Source organism: Amblyraja radiata, chromosome 1 (genome assembly GCF_010909765.2).
Source record: "Amblyraja radiata isolate CabotCenter1 chromosome 1, sAmbRad1.1.pri, whole genome shotgun sequence".
NCBI classification, from domain to species: Eukaryota; Metazoa; Chordata; class Chondrichthyes; order Rajiformes; family Rajidae; genus Amblyraja; species Amblyraja radiata.
Window position 1 is genome coordinate 157,247,974 of NC_045956.1, and position 23,228 is coordinate 157,271,201.

The following is a 23,228-nucleotide window of genomic DNA, read 5'->3' on the forward strand; positions in this document are numbered from 1 at the left end:
ATGATCATGTTGGCTTGTCTATCAGAATGAGTTGCCTCATTGCCTTCAGTGGCCAGGTTAGGACTGCCCTACCAACCTGTGCTTAAGCAATCTTACCTCTGCCCATCTTAGTGTTACATTAGTGAGTTCAAGCATAGGATGTTGCCCTATGATCGCATTGTCATGTAATGAGGATCTTGTATGTTGTGATGTTATGCACACGTTGCATGCGTTGATTTTTACATTGTGCATTATGTTTATATTAAAGTATTAATCTGGACACAAGGTCGAAATATCATTCAGTCTTACAGTATGCAAAATACATGCGCTGTATGGTGGAATTTCCGGACTGGTAGGTTTCTTTTGTTTTTTATAAAGTATATAACAAATATAATAATATATATATATATATATATATATATATACACAGTGTCCTGATTTGAGCAAGGACTTTCTTGCTATTGATAGAGTGCAGCATAGTTAATTCACCAGGTTAATTCCCAGGATGGCGGGACTGTCATATGATGAAAGAATGGATCATCTGGGCTTGTATACACTGGAATACAGAAGGATGAGAGGGGATCTGAGAGAAACATATAACGTTATTAAGGGATTGGACACGCTAGATGTTGGAAACATGTTCCCAATGTTGGGGTAGTCCAGAACCAGGGGCCACAGTTTAACAAAAAGGGGTAGGCTATTTAGAACAGAGCAGAGGAAACACTTTTTCATACAGAGAGTTGTGAATTTGTGGAATTCTCCGCCTCAGAAGGCAGTGGAGGCCGATTCACTGGATGCATTCAAAAGAGAGTTAGATCGAGCTCTTAGGGCTAGCGGAGTCAGGATATGGAGCGAAGGCAGGAATGGGATACTGATTGTGGATGATCAGCCATGATCACATTGAATGGCGGTGCTGACTCGAAAGGCCGAATGGCTTACTCCTGCACCTATTGTTTATGTATCTATGTATGTATATGTATACACGCACACACATAGACACACACACACGCATACATATATTGTTTATCATGCCTGTTACAAAGTACTATTTTAAAATATCTGTTGTGCTGCTGCAAGTAAGAATTTAATTGTTCTGTTTCAGGACATATGACGAAACAACTGTAGATTCCAGAACCTCCAGTTCTTTCTCAAACAACTCTTAATAAGGTACTCAGGTCAGGGAACAAGACTATTAAGTAGCACACGTTTCAGACTTTAGGAGGAACAAAAGAGAAATGTTTGGACGCGCATTGTCTGCAGAGCATTTGAAGCCGCGGTCTCTGGAGGGGAAGAGCCGATTCTGGACTTACCTGGACTTTTACCTGTCTGCACATCTGGACGCCTGCAGCTACGGCTGCAGAGGGTTGAGGTCCCGACCACGGGGGAAAATGGAGGAGGACTGGCCAAATTTTGTGCCTTCCACACAGTGATGAATGCTGTGGTGGATGTTTGTGTTCAATTTTTAGTGTGTTTTGTGTTCTTTATCATTGTACCACTGCTGGCAAATTCATTTCACTTGCACTTTATGTGCAATCTGACGAATAAAACTGATTGTATTGTCTTGTATTGATTGTTAAATCGGCAAGAGATGAGGAAACGTTTTATAGGGTGATAGGTTAGGTCAAGGCTGCTATGAGATTACAAACTTTTCCTTATATTTTGCCGAGGGGGCTGTCGGTTGACTATGTCATGACACTTACCAACAATTTTGTACCAGCTTCTGGAGATATTCTTCCAGATAGATAAATAAAGGTTGCAAAACAGCTGGTTCTTGGGAAGCCCTTGCTTCATTGATTCATAAGAGTAGACCATTTACTTACAAATCCCTGGGCAGATGGATTTCAAATCTGCCTCAAATCTGTAAGTGAGTAATTTGTTGTAGGAAATTGTAAAGCCAGCTAGTCTTGGCAACCCATGTAATTTTCTTACAATAACAATTTGGAGTGGAGACATCACATTGGTTTTTAAGACACTGAATCATACTTGTTCTGGTGAATAAAACAATTTATTTTCAATTCTTTGCTTAAGAGATGCTAACTGCCACAATAGTTACCAGAATACACAGACACATGCCTTTTACATTTAAAATTCTACACCACAGTACAATGCTGTCAGTGAGTTTCTGCAGCTTGTTTACAGAAGTGGGTCGACAGTTCAATGAACAGAAAACACCATAGCTTGAAACAAGTCATATGACACATGTGTATGGATTTCAGTATCATCAGATGGTCATCTGTTAGCTGAGCTCAATAATGGCAACCTTGTCTCTGAACTTATTGAGGGATCACATCTATTATTGGGTTTGTTAATGAAGACTGACACTAAAACAGCAGCTCAGCGAGGGGGCTGCATTATTGGAGGTGTCTTCTTTTAGATTCTATATGAAACCAAGGCAGATACACAATCACGTTGCACTATTTTACATATGAGCATCAAGTTCAGACAGTATCTAAACCAAAGGTAGCTACAAAATGCTGGAGTAACTCAGCGGGACAGGCAGCATCGCTGGAGAGAAGGAATGGGTGATGTTTCAGGTTGAGACCCTTCTTCAGACTGAAGAGACCCATCTGAAGAAGAGTCCCAACCCACTGAGCTACTCCAGCGTTTTGTGTCTACCTTCGGTTTAAACCAGTATTTGCTGTGCCTTCCTACACAGTATCTAAACCAATGTTTATCCCTCAACCAATGTCCCTAAATAGATATATTATTCAATTATAAATGTTCTGGTTTTGAACATCTTACTGTGCCCATTGTGGTTGTCTTGTTTTCTTCATGGACAAAATTGTTTTTCACAAAAGCAATTTGTAAATGTTTATACCATTCAAACAACTGGCATTTATTGCCACATTCCCTTGTGAACATGAACATTCACTTTAACTGCAAGCACTTCCGTCACTGACTTGGGTAGGTCAGTGCAAAACCCGACCTTGCACAAAGGCCAAGCTTCAACATAATTCATCACTTGCAAAATGCCATCAGGCCATGAAAAACGTAGTACAAAGGAATCCATTCTTTTCGTAGTCCAACAGAATGCAGATTGGCCTCAACTTGACTTACACCAAGTACTGAGCCATCCCTAACCCTAACCCCTTTTTATCCCCAACAATAACAGGCTAACAATCAAAACACAACAATCAAACTGCTCTAAAAAGTAGGAATCCTCCTAAGAAGCCCCATAATTCATCTGAATTCTGTAAATTAAAAAAAAAAAAGAATAAATTCCTTATATATTATACTCTTCACAATAATGCAGAATACTATGCTCGAAGATCAACAGTGATTCTTTTCAAACAATTACCATGCCATTAAAAAGAAAGGAACATAAAAAAAGAATACAAATCACAAATAGGTGCAATTTACAGATTGTGTTGCCTTACCAGGTTCAGGAATGATAAGCTGTCCGCTTGTCTGCACATTGCCAGCGTCATTCTCCGCGACACATTGGTAAAAGCCCTCGTCTGACTTCACCAATCCCAGCACGCGCAGGTTACTGCCACTCTAAAACAAGGAGCAAAAGGGGCATAATTATGAAATTGTTTAACTTTTAACCACAAAGATCCTTCTTTTTGGAATGAGGCTGAGGGTGATAGTTGATATGTCAGGACACTCTTCGATTATTTTTATTACGAGGCAAACTACTCAGTGAGAGAAACAGCCGGGGAGGCTTCCTCAGACTGACATCTCCATTAGCCGGAGGATCAAATCCTTGTGATTCCTGGACCTCCTGATTCTGTAAAATGGCTCTGACTAATATCAAGCTATTTAGCTTTGTTTTGAGATACAGTGTGGAAACAGGCCCTTTGGCCCACTGAGTCCGCACCGACCAGCGATTCCCACACACTAACACCATCCTACACACACTAGGGGCAATTTACAATGATACCAAAGCTAATTAGCCTAGAAACCTGTACGGCTTTGGAGTGTGGGAGAAACCGGAGCACCCAGAGAAAACCTACGCAGATCACTGGGAGAACGTACGAACTTCCTACAAACAGCACCTGTGGTCAGGATCGAACATGGGTCCCTGGCGCTGTAAGGCAGCAACTCTACTGCTGAGCCACTGTGCTGCCCATGGTGTAAAAGGCGTGAGGCAGCCAACAGATACATTTTACAGATGTAAAAGCCTACAGATCGGTCAGACTCATGCTCTAAATGGATGAATATGTTTTTTTAAGGCAATAGCAATTTGGCATAACAGGAAAAGAGGGATCGTAGGAGGCAAGCCTGCACTTTAAATTTCATTTAGGTGGTTGCCAAGCTAAAGTATCTCATCTGAGCCTCCCCCGTGAGATGGGGGAAGGTGAGGCATGAGGAGCTCTAAAACCTGATGAAGTTCATAAGTTCATAAGTTTTTGGAGCAGAATTAGGCCATTCAGCTCATCAGGTCTACTCCGCCATTCTATCATGGCTGATCTATCCCTCCCTCTCAACCCCATTCTTCTGCCTTCTCCCCATAACCCCTGACACCCATACTAATCAACTGTATTTAAACAACCCATATTAATCAGGGACTTCAGTTTGGCAGCATGGGCATCCTCAGTAAAACATAATCTGAATAAAGGTTGTTATGTTAGAGAAAAGTTCCACTGGTGAAAGTGTCATGGAAATGGCAGAGAGAATGTGGAGTGTGGGTCTTAATAGCTGAAGGCAGACTTATCAATTGATGGAGATGGGGAGTTGAGGGATGGAGCAGAGTTTAGAATTTGGTGAACAAAGGAGAAGGGAGACATGGCCATCTAGGGGAGGTAGGATCAGAGAGAGGGAGGATGAAAATGTGATGGAATTTAAGCCAAGTTTGAATTTTACATTTGGTATATCCATAGACAGCATGCCTTCTAGTCTCTCTCATAAAGAGTCACTTTTAATTCTTCATCGCATTGGGAATTAGGAAAAACTATCTGGAATGCAACGTGTTATTAATATCTTAGCTTCACCTCATACCCACACGGGCCTCGACCTGAAACGTCACCTCTCCAGAGATGTTGCCTTCTCTCCAGAGATGTTGCCCGTCCCGCTGAATTACTCCAGCATTTTGTGTCTACACTATTTGGCAGATGGACTAATTTAATAGGGATTAGAAGTAGATATCTGGGAGTAATTTGCTTCCCAGACTGTGAATACGAAATCCAGTTACAGTGCTCAGGCAGAAATGGACTAACTAACTAGAGCCTGGAGATCAAACTTGGGATCTTCTGTTTTGTACGATCTAGCATCCCAACGGAACAATTAGGACAACTATCTGGTTCTACGCGGAAAACCAATCTTTCTGGAGGCAATTAACTTCCAGATTGATTGTAATTAAATAAGTGTAATAATATGATCAAGATGAATTCAAACAGGACATGTGGAAGTGGGGAACACGAATGTGCAGTTAGGGAAAGTAAAATAGGATTCCATCCAATGTCCTTTACAGTTGAGTACACAGTTTATCAAATGGCAGGCAAATCTGGATCGCATCCAAGCCACTGAAATCACTGTTGCTTTTGCCAACACATTGTTAAGTGTGAGATGCTGGCAGAGAATCAATGTTTCTGTTCTCCCACTGCAAAATAAATCGCGCATGCCTGAGCCCTTGCTTTGTGCATTTGCTCTGAGGTCCAGGGTTGCTGACTCCTACCTTCCAGCTACTCTTCTGTATTAAGGCATCATTCTATTTAATTATTAGGCAATGACTGGCCAGGATTTGGAATGCAGGCACAAGCGACTGCAAATATGCTGAGGTTTGGAGCAAAACACCAAGCTGCTGGAGGAAGTCAGTGGGTCAAGCTGTACCTTTGCAGGCAAGGTCCTGATATAGGTTATTGACCGAAATATTGATCATCCCTGTGCCTCCACAGATGCTGCTTGACTCGCTGAAATGCTCCAGCCATTTTTTTTCCTTTGTTTTTGAAATGCAGTCTGATATAAATCTACATACAGTATCAGGTGTTTATTTTTATTTTTTTAAGGCAAATTCTTGAAAAATAAATGTGGGATATGCAGTGTGAAGATTTGAGACACAAAGCTAGTGATTGTAAGGGGGAAACATATGGGTCAAAATCATAATGGCGAGTGGGTAGCTTAGAGCTAGCAACTGAGAATGCAAAGAGTGCTGTGCATCAAAGTCATGGATTCATATGGGGTAGCAATCTGAGAATAGTGTTTGTAATCTACTTGCATTAGTGCATCAGATGAATGGAAGATGATAACATGTACTTTCCAATCCATGTGATATAATTGGATATATTGGAAACAACAACAGGCCCTTTCACCCAAAACGTCTGTGCCGAAAATGATGCCAAGACTAACTTTTAACTGCCTGCACATAGAAACATAGAAACATAGAAAATAGGTGCAGGAATAGGCCATTCGGCCCTTCGAGCCTGCACCGCCATTCAATATGATCATGCCTGATCATCCAACTCAGTATCCTGTACCTGCCTTCTCTCCATACCCCCTGATCCCCTTAGCCACAAGGGCCACATCTAACTCCCTCTTAAATATAGCCAATGAACTGGCCTCAACTACATTCTGTGGCAGAGAATTCCAGAGATTCACCACTCTCTGTGTCAAAAATGTTTTTCTCATCTCAGTACTAAAAGATTGCCCCTTTATCCTTAAACTATGACCCCTTGTTCTGGACTTCCCCAACATTAGGAACAATCTTCCTGCATCTAGCCTGTTCAACCCCTTAAGAATTTAGTACGTTTCTATAAGATCCCCCCTCAATCTTCTAAATTCTAGCGAGTACAAGCCGAGTCTGACCAGTCTTTCTACATATGAAAGTCCTGACATCCCAGGAATCAGTATGGTGAACCTTCTCTGTACTCCCTCTATGGCAAGAATGGCCTTCCTCAGATTAGGAGACCAAAACTGTACGCAATACTCCAGGTGTGGTCTCACCAAGACCCTGTACAACTGCAGTAGAACCTGCCTGCTCCTGTACTCAAATCCTTTTGCTATGAATGCTTACATACCATTCGCTTTCTTCACTGCCTGCTGCACCTGCATGCCTACTTTCAATGACTGGTGTACCATGACACCCAGGTCTCGTTGCATCTCCCCTTTTCCTAATCGGCCACCATTCAGATAATAGTCTACTTTCCTGTTTTTGCCATCAAAGTGGATAACCTCACATGTATCCACATTATACTGCATCTGCCATGCATTTGCCCACTCACCCAACCTATCCAAGTCACCTTGCAGCCTCCTAGCATCCTCGTCACAGCTAACACTGCTCCCCAGCTTTGTGTCATCCGCAAACTTGGAGATGTTGCATTCAATTCCCTCGTCCAGATCATTAATATATATTGTAAATAGCTGGGGTCCCAGTACTGAGCCTTGCAGTACCCCATTAGTCACTGCCTGCCATTGTGAAAAGGACCCGTTTACTCCTACTCTTTGCTTCCTGTCTGCCAGCCAGTTCTCTATCCACATCCATACTGAACCCCCAATACCGTGTTCTTTAAGTTTGTATACTAATCTCTTATGTGGTACCTTGTCGAAATCCTTCTGAAAGTCCAGATATAACTCATCCACTGGTTCTCCCTTATCCACTCTACTAGTTACATCCTCAAAAAATTCTATAAGATTCGTCAGACATGATTTACCTTTCATAAATCCATGCTGACTTTGTCCAATGATTTCACCACTTTCCAAATGTGCTGCGATCCCATCTTTAATAACTGACTCTAGCAGTTTCCCCACTACCGATGTCAGACTAACTGGTCTGTAATTCCCCATGTTCTCTCTCCCTCCCTTTTTAAAAAGTGGGGTTACATTAGCAACCCTCCTATCTTCAGGAACTACTCCAGAATCTAAAGAGTTTTGAAAAATTATCACTAATGTATCCACTATTTCTGGGGCTACTTCCTTAAGTACTCTGGGATGCAGCCTATCTGGCCCTGGGGATTTATCGGCCTTTAATCCATTCAATTGCCCTAACACCACTTCCCGGCTAACCTGGATTTCACTCAGTTCCTCCATCTCATTTGACCACCGGTCCCGTGCTATTTCCGACAGATTATTTAAGTCTTCATTAGTGAAGACGGAACCAAAGTAGTTATTCAATTGGTCTGCCATGTCCTTGTTCCCCATAATCAATTCACCTGTTTCTGACTGCAAGGGACCTACATTTGTTTTAACTAATCTTTTTCTCTTCACATATCTATAAAAACTTTTGCAGTCAGGTGTTATGTTCCCTGCCAGTTTTCTTTCATAATTTATTTTCCCTTTCCTAATTAAGCTCTTTGTCCTCCTCTGCTGGACTCTGAATTGCTCCCAGTCCTCTGGTAGGCTGCTTTTTCTGGCTAATTTGTATGCTTCATCTTTTGTTTTGATACTATCCCTGATTTCTCTTGTTATCCATAATCCATATCCCTTTATTTCCTGCATATCCATGTGTTTGTCCAAAAGTCTCTTAAATGCCACTATTGTATCTGCGTTCAGCATCATCCTTGGCAGTGCATTCCACTTATCCACCACACTCTGTGTAAAGATTTGCCCCACAAATCTCCTTTAAACTTTGCCCCTCTCACCTTAAAGCTATGCCCATTCGTATTTGATTTTTCCATCAATGGGAAAAAAGCTTTGCTTATCTACCCTATCTACACCTCTGATAATTTTATAAACCTCTATTGGATCTCCCCATAACCTCAGCATTGCAAGTTTGTTCAACCCCTCCCAGTAGCTAATACCCATTAATCCAGGCATCATTCTGGTAAACCTTCTCTTCACCCTTTCCAAAGCCTCTACATCCTTCTGTATTGGGGCAACCAGAACTGCATGCAATACTCCAAATGCAGCTTAACCAAAGCCCGATAAAGCTGCATCATGACTTCCTGACTCTTATACTCAATGCCCTGACCAAAAAAGGTAAGCATACCACGTGCCCTTTTTAACCACCCTATTTTAACCTACCCTATCTTGTCCACCTTGGGCCTCAATAGGCCCAAGGTGGACAAGAGGTTGGGGACTGGACTTTGTGCCTTCCCCCACAGTGGGAATCACTGTGGGGGGATGTTTTGGTGTTGAATTCCTTTATGAATACTGTGTTGTATTTTTATTAGTGTGCTGCATGGACATCAGAATTTCCCCTGAATAAGGGGATTAATAAAGTATTTATCTATCTATCTATCTATCTATCTATCTATCTATCTATCTATCTATCTATCTATCTACTTGTGTTGCTACTTTCAGGGATTATGGGCCTGTTCTAGAGAAGAAGGGAGAAGGAGTGGAGACAACTTTGAAGAAGCCAGACAACATTTAAGAAGCCAGAAATACACGGCTGTGAAGCTCGGCGGACATTTAACGTTACCAGTCGGTTATCCTTGGTTCTGAAAACTACTGCTTACGTTTTGTTTCCCCAATGAACCAATGAAATTCACCGGTCAGCACTGACTACAACCTACAAGAACATACGAGAAACTTCGACCTCCTGGCAACCCACTAGGACCTCCTGGCGACCCAACTACAGCACGATAATTCTCGCTAATCTCCATGGTGGCTTCATTCTAGTCGCCGCTAATTTTTCAACATGTTGAAAAATTCGCAGCGACCATAATAAGGCCGCGACTAGTTCCCAGAATGCGGGAACTCCTTACGACCATGAAGGGGACTCCCGGCAACCACCCGCGAACATGTAGCGACTATGTGCCTACTGCATAGTCTCCTGAGGTCGCCTAAAAAGTCGCCTAAGTGGGACAGGCCCATTAAGGACTTGGAGCCCAAGATCCCCCTCTACATCAATGCTGTTAAGAGTCATGGGGTGGGAGATCGTAACCTTCACGTGGTCCTCCGTTTCAACGAATGCAATCAACCTGGCGTGCACAATCAAATAAGATCAAATAAGACAAGTTGTCCTACAACTTTAGGTTGTGCACGCCATACGCAAGTAGAAGTAGAAGAAGTTAAGAGTCATGCCATTTATTGTATATTTTTCCCTTACATTAGACCTCACAAAGTGCAAGACCTCACATTCACTCCATCTGCCATTTCTCCACCCAGTTTTGTAGCTATTCTCCTCTGTTGACAACCTTCCTCACAGTCTGCGACCTCAGCAATCTTGATGTCATCTGCAAACTTACTCACCAACCCATCTACGTTTATGTTCAAGTCATGCATATATATCACAAACAGCAGAGGACCCTGTGGATCACAAACCTCCAGCCTGAATATTGTCATTCCACTGCAATCCTCTATCTTCCATCAGTAAGACAGTTCACAATCAATACAAACAATTCATTGTTCATCCCATGCACCTTAATCTTCTGTATCAGCCATACTAAATTCCATGTGGACAACATACACTGCCTTACCTTCATCAATCATCTTTGTCATCTTCTCAAAACACTCCAACAAATTAGTAAGACATGATCTACTGTGTATGAAGCTATGCTGACTGTTCCTAATTAACCTATTCTCATCCAAATGGGCATGAACCCGATCCCGAAGAATCCTCTCCAATAGCTTCCCCAATGCAAAAGTGAGGCCCACTGGCCTATAATTCCCTGGATTCTCTCAACTTCCCTTCTTAAATAAAGGAATAACATTAGATACTCTCAAGTTCTCTGTTACCGCGCCTGTGGCTAGGGAAGATGCATAGACTTTTGACAAAGCTCCCACAATCTCCTCTCTTGTCTCTTTCAATAACCTGGGATAGATCCCATCAGGTCCTGGGGATTTATCCACCTTACAAACTCTTCAAGAGCCCCAAAACATATTGAAACATATAAGATTATTAAGGGTTTGGACACGCTAGAGGCAGGAAACATGTTCCCGATGTTGGGGGAGTCCAGAACCAGCAGCCACATTTTAAGAATAAGGGGTAAGCCATTTAGAACAGAGATGAGAAAACACTTTTTCACACAGAGAGTTGTGAGTCTGTGGAATTCTCTGCCTCAGAGGGCGGTGGAGGCCAGTTCTCTGGACAGTTCACACAAGACAGAGCTAGATAGGGCTCTTAAAGATAGTGGATATGGGAAGAAGGCAGGAACGGGGTACTGATTGTGGACGATCAGCCATGATCACATTGAATGGCGGTGCTGGCTCAAATGGCCGAATGGCCTACTCCTGCACCTATTGTCTATTAACAGGTCCTCCTTCTTAATGTCAATTGGCTCATGCATAATTAATATAGTAATTTACATTCATTCCATTGAAATTATTTCACATCGTGGACATTGATGTTGGGAGTTGCAACAGAGTTTTAGGCTCATGCCTCTATGTGTGAAGTCTAACCTCATTTAATTTATTATCATTTTTGTTATCTTCATAAATTTGTAAACCAACATTCCTGGATAATTTTGTAGATCTTTTAAATGAGTGCTCTGCCATGTGGCTCCTACTGTTGATGAGTGCTGTCCCATTTGGCTCATATTTGGGAGGACACTCCTTGTCCTGCCACACACACTTTGTCGGAATGGAATTTCATCTGCTCATTCGATCGTCTTGCCTTATTCTCCCTTATATTTGTGTAGGAAGTAACTGTGGATGCTGGTTTAAATCGAAGATAGGCACAAAATGCTGGAGTAACTCAGCAGGACAGTCAGCATCTCCGGAGGGAAGGAATGGTTGACGTTGCGGGTCGAGACTGAGGGTTTGAAGAAGGGTCTCGACCAAAAACGTCACCCATTCTTTCTCACCAGAGAAGCAGCCTGTCCCGCTGAGTTACTCCAGTATTTTGTGTCTCCCTTATATTTGTTAGCTTTCACATTGCTTCCTTCACTTGAAATGTCATGCCATCTACTAATGCCAGCATCATTGTCTGCCTGGCTGGTTATCATGCAACAAAAACCTTTTCACTGTACCTCGATACACGTGACAACAAACTAACCTAAACTAAACTGTCACATCCCAGAGTCCAAGTCTTTAATATGTATCAAAAATAGGATCCTAGAGAATACTATTGAATCCTAGAGAACACTCCACAAACCTCCACTATCCTGAAAAATAGCCATTGATCTCTTTATGCTCTCGCCAAATTTCTGTTTAGATTGCAATTGCCCTCTTTTATCTCATGGGTTTGTTTTATTTAAATTATAGTCTGTCAATAAATACCTTTGGAAAGTCCACAATTTGCAATGTGCACTGTCTTGTCCTTATCTATTCTCTTTATCATCTCACTAGAACATTTTGTGAAGCACAATTTGCCCAAAGAAATGCATGTTTGTTCATCCCTGCTTGTGCAAATAGTTGTTCATTTTGTCTTGGATTATTATTATTTTCATGAGGTGGGAGATTGCAACCTTCACGAGGTCCACCATGTTTCGACTAATGCAATCAACCCGACATGCACAAACAAATAGATCAAATAGAACAAGTTGTCCTGCAACTTTAGGCTGTGCACGCCATACGCAAGAAGAAGAAGAAGAAGATTATTTTCATAAAGGGCCTGTCCCACTGTTCGAGGTAATTCAAGAGTTCTCCCGAGTTTTCCCCTGATTCGAACTCGGAGAATGTCTGTAGCGGGTCCGTAGGAGTTCGTGGTTGTCTCGTAGTGGCTCGTACGAGTAACGGTAGGTACGCGGGAAATCCGGTAAACTCGTGACGTTTTTTCAACAATGTGAAAAATGTCCACGAGTAAATAAATACTTGTGATGAAAATAATAGTTACTTTTTACTCGTATGAGCCGCTATGAGACATCCACAAACTCCTATGGACCCGCTACGGATATTCTCCGAGTTCGAATCAGGGGAAAACTCGGGAGAACTCTTGAATTACCTCGTATAGTGGGACAGGCCCTTAACCAATAATCCCCAGGCCCAAGGTCTGAATTATCAGATTTATCTTTGTGTCTTTTTCTAAACAAGGGGAGAACGTTTGTAAACTTCCAGATCACTGACATTACCCCAAATCTAAAAAGCATGGAAAGATTTGTTCTCAGTGTCTCAACAATTGCCATCCATATTTCCTGCAGTATTATGGGATATCATGCCTGTAGAATGGGTGATCACCCACTTTAATTACAGTCAGCTTTTTAATGCATCATTTTAAATGTATCTTTAATCTCATCTGTTCTTTCAATCATCTCCTCTTTTCCAATACTTTCTTTAAAATATAATGATTTTTTTCATTTAAAAAAATTGAAACATGCTACAGGTTTATTACTTCTACCAACATAGAAACATAGAAATTAGGTGCAGGAGTAGGCCATTCGGCCCTTCGAGCCTGCACCGCCATTCAATATGATCATGGCTGATCATCCAACTCAGTATCCCGTACCTGCCTTCTCTCCATACCCTCTGATCCCCTTAGCCACAAGGGCCACATCTAACTCCCTCTTAAATATAGCCAATGAACTGGCCTCGACTACCCTCTGTGGCAGGGAGTTCCAGAGATTCACCACTCTCTGTGTGAAAAAAGTTCTTCTCATCTCGGTTTTAAAGGATTTCCCCCTTACCCTTAAGCTGTGACCCCTTGTCCTGGACTTCCCCAACATCGGGAGCAATCTTCCTGCATCTAGCCTGTCCAACCCCTTAAGAATTTTGTAAGTTTCTATAAGATCCCCTCTCAATCTCCTAAATACTAGAGAGTATAAACCAAGTCTATCCAGTCTTACAAGCTTTTAGTTTCTCTGCTTAATTTTCACCTTGCACAGTATCCTCACAACATTGTCATTTAATATATCGTCTACAACATCTTTTCCTTAGTGAATGCACGCGGTCTTTGTCCTAGGGTTGGGGAATTAAGAACTAGAGGGCATAGGTTTAAGGTGAGAGGGAAAATATTTAATCAGAACATGAAGGGCTTTTTTTAACACACTGAGGGTGGTTGACACTGTAGATGGTGCGAACTGCTAATGGTGGATGCAGGTATAATAAACCCATTTAAAAGACATGTGGGCAGGGACAGGAGAGAAAAGGTTTAGAGGGATATGGGCCAAATGCCGGTAACTGGGACTGGCTTAGAAGAACATCTTGGAGGCTATGGATGAGTTGGGCCTAAGAGTCTATTTCCGTGCTCTATGATTCTATGAATCTAAAACCTGATGCAACGTATGTTTATAATGCCTCAGCTATGCCTTCTACCTTCACAGTTACATTTAAATATTAATTTTCAATTAACTCCATGGCAATTCTTTTTACTGTTAAAACACTTATAGAAGACATAGCGGCACATGCAATTGTTTAACTTTTAACCACAATGATCACAATGCAGAACCTTCTGCTGCCTGACAACGCCAACGACCCAAATTCAATCCTGACTATGGGTGCTGTATGAAAAGAGTTTGTATGTTCTCTCTGTGACTACGTGGGGTTTCTCCGGGTGCTCCAGTTTCCTCTCACACTCCAAAGTTGTACAAGTTTGTAGGTTAATTGGCTTTGGAAAACATTGCAAACTGTCCCTAGTGTATAGGATAGTGCGGATGTATGGGGATCGCTGGCCGGCACGAACACAGTAAAAATTGTAAATGACCCTGGTGTGTTTGAAAGGGCAAGTGTAAGTTGGTCGGCATGGCCACGGCAGCCCGAAGGACCAGTTACTGCACTGCATCTCTAAAGTAAAGTTAGGACAATAGCAATCCCACTTATATTAGCAGTAATGCTTAATATATGACCAAAGAGTTACGTTCAGAAATAATTAAAATCAGTTTTTCTCCTGTTGTCCCTAATTGAGTTTCATCAGTACTGAATGCTTCAGAGAGTGAGAATGCTGCCAAGAGACATGAACTGCTTACCACAATCTGGAAGTAATCGCTGGGAATGACCACTTCTCCATTCTTTATCCACCTCACAGTGGGTACCGGCTTCCCAGTGACTGCACATTCAAACTCAATGTCCATACTCTCGTAAGCATAAAGGTTGGAAGGACGCTTAACAAAGCTCGGAGGAACTGCAAAACAGAGATGGAGAGGAAATTAATATACAATAAATATTCATACCAACATATTATCCTCAATTGCACACACTCTTATTTTGCTTCACTTTTTTATTTCATAGCCTCTTAAACTTTTATTTTAATTTTGTTTGTTTTTCGTTATGATAATGTGCATATTTTAAGGAATTAATTACAGTACCGTGTGATTTAAAATCATTTTCTATTATCTTATGGTTCATTTTGTATTTTGTTTATTTTTAATTTTGTTTTTTTCAACCGTTTTAAAATCTCTCTTACCAGAAAAGAAACTTGGTTATAGCCGAATGAGTGCTAAGTGGGCTGGTGCAATGGCACTGTCAGTACAGTGGGAGTTAAGCAACCATAACATTTAATCTGGATGTGGGACTGTTATAGATGATGATTACAAGGCATGGGCCCTAGGTCATTCCTATTGTATACTCTGGGACATGGCTGGAATCTAGGGAGTGTTGCAATGTCATAACCAGTGCATTGATTAACCCTCCAGCCACTTCTTTTGAGACTGGGATTTTCCAGTCATCGGTCCCAGTCATTTTGAATTGAATTGAGTTGAATCGAAAGTTACAGCATGGAAAATGGCCCCTTAGTCAATCGGTTCCATGCTGACCATCCCTAGTTTACAGTTTACACTAGTTCTATGAGATCCCACTTCCACATCCACTCCCTCCACACAAGATGCAATTAACCTACAAAGGTATACATCTTTGGGGCGTGGAAGCAAACTGGAGCATTTGGAGGAGACCCATGCAGTCACAGTGAGAATATGTAAACTCCGACCGACAGCACCTAAGATCATAAGGTTATGTGATAGGAGTAGAATTAGGCCATTTGGCCCATCAGATTCTACTTTGCCATGGAATCATGGCTCATCTATCTCTCTTTCCTAACCCCATATGCCTGTTTTCTCCCCGTAACCTCTGACACCTGTACTAATCGACAATCTATCTATCTCTGCCTTAAAAATATCCACTGAGGGTCTTCAAAGCCTTCTGTGGCAAAGAATTCCACAGATTCACCACCCTCTGACTGAAGACAATTCTCCTCATCTCCTTCCTGAATGAACGACCTTTAATTCTGAGGCTATGACCTCTGGTCCTGGACACTCCCACTAGTGGAAACATCCTCGCCACATCCACTCTATTCAAGCCTTTCACTATTCTGTATGTTTCAATGAGGTCCTCCCTCATTCTTTTAAACTCCAGCAAATACAGTTCCAGCGCCGACAAACATTCATCATAGGTTAACCTGGTCAATATCGTCAATACCGAGGCCAATATCGGATCTGGTCTCTGGCACTGTGAGATACCTTCCCTACCAGCAGTGCCACTGTGTTGCCTACCTACTAACTTTTAACTAGTGATGGAGTTTCCTCTTTTGCCCCTGTAATTTCTACTATAATCGTGCTACATTTACTCTCTGTCAGAATAAGGGTCTCGACCCGAAACGTCACCCATGCCATCTCTCCAGAGATGCTGCCTGTCCCGCTGAGTTACTCCCGCATTTTGTGTCTATCTTCGATTTAAACCAGCATCTGCAGTTCTTTCCTACACATTTACTAACTTCTTCTGTGCAAGCAGATGAAAAATCTCCTTTAATACCGCACAGTATCACTTTCACCAACTGTGCCTTCATATCTTTATGTTGAAAATATGAGATTCAGAGCTTAGATTTCTCATTCTCATTAAATATGCAGTTTCATCATCATTCTGATCATTCTTCTCCAGAGGATGAGATACTGTAGTAATTAACTCTGTCCCAATACAACCGATCAGATCTAAAGAAGGGTCTCGACCTGAAACATCACCCATTTCTTCTCGCCAGTCCCGCTGAGTTACTCCAGCGTTTTGTGTCTATTTCAGATCTAAAAGAAACCGTCCCACAACATACTGTTCTGTTCTAAGAAACAGTCCCAAACGCACTCTGAATTTGTCCTCAAGGTTACTTTTGCCAGTTTGATTTGTCCAATCTCTATGCAGATTATTGCAATATCTTTCTCGCAAGACTCCATTATTTCTTCATTTATGTACCCTGACCTACACTGCAGGTACTGTTAAGCAGCCCAAAGGCAAATATCACCAATAACCTCTTTATTTGTTATTCCAAACTTATTCCACACTATGAACTTCAGAGCCAAGGCCATTTCTTACTATTTTACTGATCCCATCCTTTATTAATAGAGCTGACAACATATTTTATTTCCTTTCTGCATATGAAATTTCAAGTATCTCAGAATATATAGCTTATAGGCTTGCAACCCATCTCTGTGATGGCTATCAGATCTGAGCCATTTACTTCTATTTGTACCATCAATCACCTTTCTGGTTGTGAATATTGTGTGCATTCAGATAAAGACCCTTTAAGTTTGTCTTTTTACCATTTTTCCCTACTCAGACTATGTTCTGGATCACTTTTCTATTTTACATTCTATTTCTTCCTATCACACTCTATTGATCTATGTCCATTTAAATACATTGCACTAGTATTTTATTTTGCTCTTTAACTTCCCAGATATTTAGAATTCATTGCCCCCTCATACCTAAAACTGGGCGCAATAGATTTCAAAAACAGCGAATTTGAGAGAATAAGAGACCTTGAGATAATGGATTATCAATGATATTGAGGAGTGGATCAAGGTCAGGGGGTCACATGACTACCTTCTATTGTCTCATTTCCTCTTTCGTGTTAGTCAGTTATGGAGAAGTTGTTAACTGTCATCACTTTATAAGCTTTGAGGAACATTTCATGGAGTCATATAGTGATACAGTGTGGTACCAGGCCCTTTAGTCCAACTTGCCCACACCAGCCAACATGTCCCAGCTACACTAGTCCCACTTGCCCGCATTTGGTCCATATCCCTCCAAACCTGTCCTATCCATGTACCTGTCTAACTGTTTCTTAAATGTTGTCCCAGCATCAACTACCTCCTCTGGCAGCTTGTTCCATACACCCACCACCCTTTGTGTGAAAAAGTTACCCCTCAGATTCCTATTAAATCTTTTCCCCTTCACCTTAAACTTATGTCCTCTGGTCCTCGATTCACCTGCTCTGGGCAAGAGACTCTGTGCATCTACCCAATCTATTCCTCTCGTGATTTTATACACATGTCATAAGATCATCTCTCATCTTCCTGTGCTCCAAGGAATAGTGCACCAGCCTGCTCAATCTCTCCCTTTAGCTCAGGCCTTCTAGCCCTGGCAACATTTCAAAACATCTTCTTTTTTATAGCCAATGAAATACTGTAACCTGAGAGCAGGGGTTCCCAACATCTTTCATCCTGTTTACCCCTGGCAACATAATAATGTTATTTCACTTAACAACTAATGATGAAAAGATACCGGTATCCCAGAACCAAACACAGTCAGTCAATGAGAAAAAATATGTACAAATCCAGAATCAACAAATTTACCCCCGGGATAGGCGAAATGTACCCCCGGGGGTAAATTTACCCAAGGTTGGGAACCCTTGCCTTAGAGACACAAGAGGGTGCGATTGTTGGAATCTTGAGCAAATCAGGCAGCCTGACCCGCTGAATTCCTGCAACGGTGTGATGTTTATTTTAACCATATTTAGCATAGCAATAGCAAGCTAGCACAGAAATTCTGTATAATTAATACCCACAAGCAAGTTTTTCTGAACAAGGTTTAATACAGTAAATACATTATTCAAAGCTTAGGTCATGCGAGAGTGCATTGGAATAAAGTACAACTGCCTCAAAGATTCCCTGGCAAACTCCGCATGTCGAAAGTTCCTGTTGTCTTGGATCACCATTTATTTGCCCGTCTCCTCTTTAGTAATTTCACACATCAGTTAAGATTTCTCAAGCAACACTTTCTTTTTTCCAGTATTCTTTTGCTACTTTAGGACAAGCAGGAATGGAAATCCAGAGACGTAACGAAGGCTGCTTGATCAATTGTTCTAGGGAAATTGTTCAAAACTATTCTCTAAGAAAAATGGATTTTGCTTACATAAGGATTTCCGTTCACTAGCAGCAGTCAATTGCCAAAATTTACCCACCACAGCCCAATTAATAATGAATTTTCCAATTCAATCTAAAGAAAAGTAATTCAATACAATTTAAACAAAGCCTGATATTTTATACAAAATTGATTACATTTCTGTAGTGTAACACTGTCTCTGGATAACAACGGTGTAGATTAATGCTTAAAATGCTGAGATTTAGCAAATGGATAATTGGGTAATATTTTATGTTTGGATCGGTATTCTGTGCTGCGCTTGGACAGGTATATGTTTATCTGAAATTCTCTGTTCTATTAACTGGTCAGATTTTAATGAAAAAATACTGGCAAGCTATTTGTTTTCTGTGGGAGTTGAAGTAAAAATGATACATCACGATAAATGTGTACACAAGACTGATGTAGCAATGTACTACTGTATAGGCTTTCTGTGCAAGAGACTAAATAAATGTACAAGAAATCACAGTGAACCAATGTTTCTAATGATAGAGAGAAACAAAGTATTTATTATCTGTAAAAGAAAATACTGGAAAGATTAAAGGGTCCAGAAATCAACAGATAAATTGCATCCCAGGATTCGAAAGGAAATTACTCCAGAGATAAAGGATGCATTGGTTTGATGTCCCAAAATTCCTTATTTTCTGGAATATTCCCAATGACAGGTTAGGAGAGTGAGCAGAGAAGTGGCAGATGGAATACAACATAGCAAAGTGTAGAGTCAAGCATTTTGGTAGTAGGGATAAAAGCGTAGACTATTTTCTAAATGGGAAGATAAATCTGAGGTACAAAGGGACTTGGGAATGCTGGTGCTGGATTCCCAAAATGTTAATTTGCAAGTCGAATCGCTAGTAAGGAAGGCAAATGCAATGCTAGCATTTATTTCGAGAGGACTAGAATATAAAAGCAGGGATATAATGCTGAGAATTTACGGTGCGATACGTTACGATATGATAAAACTGTATTCATCGCCAGAGGGAAATTGGTCTGCCGACAGTCACAACACACAAAGTACATTATAAGCTGCTGGTCAAACTGCCATTGGAGTATTGTGAGCAATTGTGGGCCCCATATCTGAGGAAGGATGAAATGGTGCTGGAGTTGGTCCAGAGGAGGTTTACGAGAATGATCCCAGGAATGAGTGGATTAACATGTGATGAGCGTTTGATGGCTTGAGCCTATACTTGCTGGAGTTTAGGAGGATGAGGGGTACACCACATTGAAACTTACCAAATAGTGAGAGGCTTGAATAGAGTGGATGTGGAGAGGATGTTTCCACTAATGGAAGACTCTAGGACCAGAGGTCATAACCTCAGAATAAAAGGACATTCCTTTAGGAAGGAGATGAGGAGGAATTTATTTAATAAGAGGGTGGTGAATCTGTGAAATTCATTGCCACAGTAGGTTGTAGAAGCCAATTCATGGATATTTTTAAGGAAGAGATAGATAGATTCTTGATTTGTATGGGTGTCAGGTGTAATGGGGAGAAGGCAGGAGAATGGGGTTGTGGGGGAGAGTTAGATTGGCCATGATTGAATAGCGGAGTAGACTTGATGGGGTGAATGGACTAATACTACTCCAATCACTTATGAACCTATACCTTCTTCATATTCTATCCCCTTGTGTTGCCACCTTCAGGGAGTTATGGACTTCACCACAAGAGCCCTCTGCACATCAAGAAGGATTGTTCAGGTGCAAACAACATTTTTTTCAAAGGATGTGGTTCCCACTGAGAAGAGCAATATTTATGGCCCATCCCATAATTACCCTTATGTTGAATGGCTGACTAGGCAGGGTTAAAGTGAATCAGAATGTTTACAACCTGCAGCAGTGTGTCTCAAGAGAGGACAGCTGGCTTTCCTCATTCAACTGGTTCTAGACGTTGCATCCTTCTCATTCACTGATACCAGTGCTTTAACTCCAGGTTTATGTAACTGTCTGAATTGAACTGTCATGCTCAAACTTGGCCTTGTGTCTGCAGGCCATATAATTGCTAGTCCAGCACTATATCCACCAGATATAGGGTGGCACGGTGGCACAGCCGTAGAGTTGCTGCCTTACAGCGCTTGCAGCACTGGAGACCCGGGCTCAATCTGTCTGTACGGAGTTTGTACGTTCTCCCCATGACATCATGGGTTTTCTCCGAGATCATCGGTTTCCTCCCAGACTCCAAAGACGTACAGGTACATAGGTTAAATATCCTGGTGTATAGGTAAATTGTCCCTAGTGTATAGGATAGTGATCATGTGCGGGGATCGCTGGTTGACGCGGACCCGGTGGGTCGAAGGGCCTATTTCCGCGCTGTATCTCTAAACTAACCTAAATAGACACAAAATGCTGGAGTAACTCAGCGGGACAGGCAGCATTTCTGGAGAGAAGGAATGGGTGCCGTTTCGGGTCGAGACCTTTCTTCAAGGTCATCGTCAGGTGAAACGTCACCCATTCCTTCTCTCCAGAGATGCTGCCTGCCCCACTGAGTTACTCCAGCATTTTGTGTCTTTCTTCGGTTTAAGCCAGCATCTGGAATTCCACTTCCACCTACACACTATATGACTAGACTGTCAGATCTTAGCAACCTGCGCCAACCTTTCTGATAGCAGTATTAATTGCACTTGATAATCCACTGCTAATTGAAATAATTTGTTACATCGCAGGTTCACACAAGTTGAATGTTTTACAGAAGTGGGAGGCATGGAAATAATAATAGTAGGCAAAGGTAATTTTTAGTAAGTACCCTATCCAACAGCTTCCATGCATTAATTTAGTCGCTCTTGGTTTCACTATGATCGGGATCAGCATTCCCTGTGGCTGTTTCACTGTTGATCCCATTTATTTACGCCTATCCAATTAAGAAGAGAAAAATAAACATTCCACTCACAAAATCACTGGAAAACATTGCAACGTGATTAGGATATAAACCGGAGTTCATGCTGGGAGGATAAGTTAACTGGGCGGAATGGTTATCCTAATCTGTACTTACTTTGTGAAACCAATATGCCTAAAAGAACCATTTTGGCTTCCCTTTAGTTCTGTCATGTTAATCCTGTGATTAAAGTCCTTATTCACTCAGGGAAAAAATGTACATATTTTTATGAATTAAAGCATACAATGCTGTTATCTTGTCTAGTTAGATATCCAAACAAATCATTAAAAACCATGGAATTTATTTAAATCCACAATTGATTGGCATTTAGTTTTCATTTTAAGGGCCACATATTTACATTTGTTTTTTTCTATTCTCCAATTCAGATCTGAAGCACATTTCTCAGCCTGTCTTTTTCAAGCCTAATTAATCATCTGAAGCCATCAGAGAGAGATCCCAGGAATGATCAGTAACAACCCACCATATAAAGGTCGATATTCAGGGACCTCATTATAGTTTTACACAACAGATGTGGCTTCTAGTTATTTTCCATCTCAAGAAGTGCCTGGGACAGTGTTTAAACGTGTGTGTATATTGCGTGTCTCATCTATGCGCTACAGTCCATTGTCAAAGCTGAATTGATTATGCACAGGATTCAGTTACGGTACAGTGGAAGCATTTCTGCTTTTAGATTCTGAAGTTCTAGGCACAAGCCCCACGCCAACTACATGAATGCAAATATCGCAGATGATAATTCACAAGTGTCAGGAGTGCATGTCTTGGGACCCGGATATTAAATTGCCTTTTCCCTTGGATATAATTTATCCTTTGATGATTTTCAAAGAACGGCAGGAGAATTTGTCTGATATCTGTGGCTAACATTTAAACCCGTCCCACTTAGGAAACCTGAACGGAAACCTCTGGAGACTGCGCCACACCCAAGTTTTCCGTGCGGTTCCCGGAGGTTGCAGGTGTTTGCCGGAGGTTGCAGGTAGTGGAAGCAGGTAGGGAGACTGACAAAAACCTCCGGGAACCTCCGGGAACATAGAAACATAGAAAATAGGTGCAGGAGTAGGCCATTCGGCCCTTCGAACCTGCACCGCCATTCGATATGATCATGGCTGATCATCCAACTCAGTATCCCGTACCTGCCTTCTCTCCATACCCCCTGATCCCTTTAACCACAAGGGCCACATCTAACTCCCTCTTAAATATAGCGATATAGCGATAAATATAGAACCTCCAGGAACCGCACGGAAACCATGGGTGGGGTGCAAAGTCTCCAGAGGTTTCTGTTCAGGTTTCCTAAGTGGGACAGGGGCATAACTCCACACAGAAATGGATACTGATAATGTGGCTCAGAGTGGTCCAAGGCAAACACACTGGATGCAAATTGGCCTCTTTCCCAAACCATTTCATTCACCATAAGGCACAATGGAGTATCCTGAGGTTGCATCTTTAAGTCACATTGAGTAATCATGTTCGGCTCAGTGATCGTCGGCTCAGTTCGGTTGAGTGATCGTCACAGCCGTCTACATTCCACCACATGCGGACACCGAAGTGGCACTATCGGCCT

The 23,228-nt window shown here is 41.7% G+C and overlaps 1 protein-coding gene across 4 annotated transcripts in view; it reads right to left on the reverse strand.

Annotated features, from left to right (window-relative positions):
• The window catches only part of dcc (DCC netrin 1 receptor), a 1,158,836-nt gene that overhangs the window by 412,387 nt on the left and 723,221 nt on the right, over positions 1-23,228 (reverse strand). For all 4 annotated transcript variants that reach the window (XM_033033465.1, XM_033033449.1, XM_033033455.1 and 1 more), the window contains exons 6-7: positions 14,640-14,794; positions 3,357-3,477 (exon numbers count right to left, since the gene is read on the reverse strand). In XM_033033465.1, coding sequence (XP_032889356.1) covers positions 3,357-3,477; positions 14,640-14,794 — 276 coding nt within the window. The remainder of the gene's footprint in view (positions 1-3,356; positions 3,478-14,639; positions 14,795-23,228) is intronic.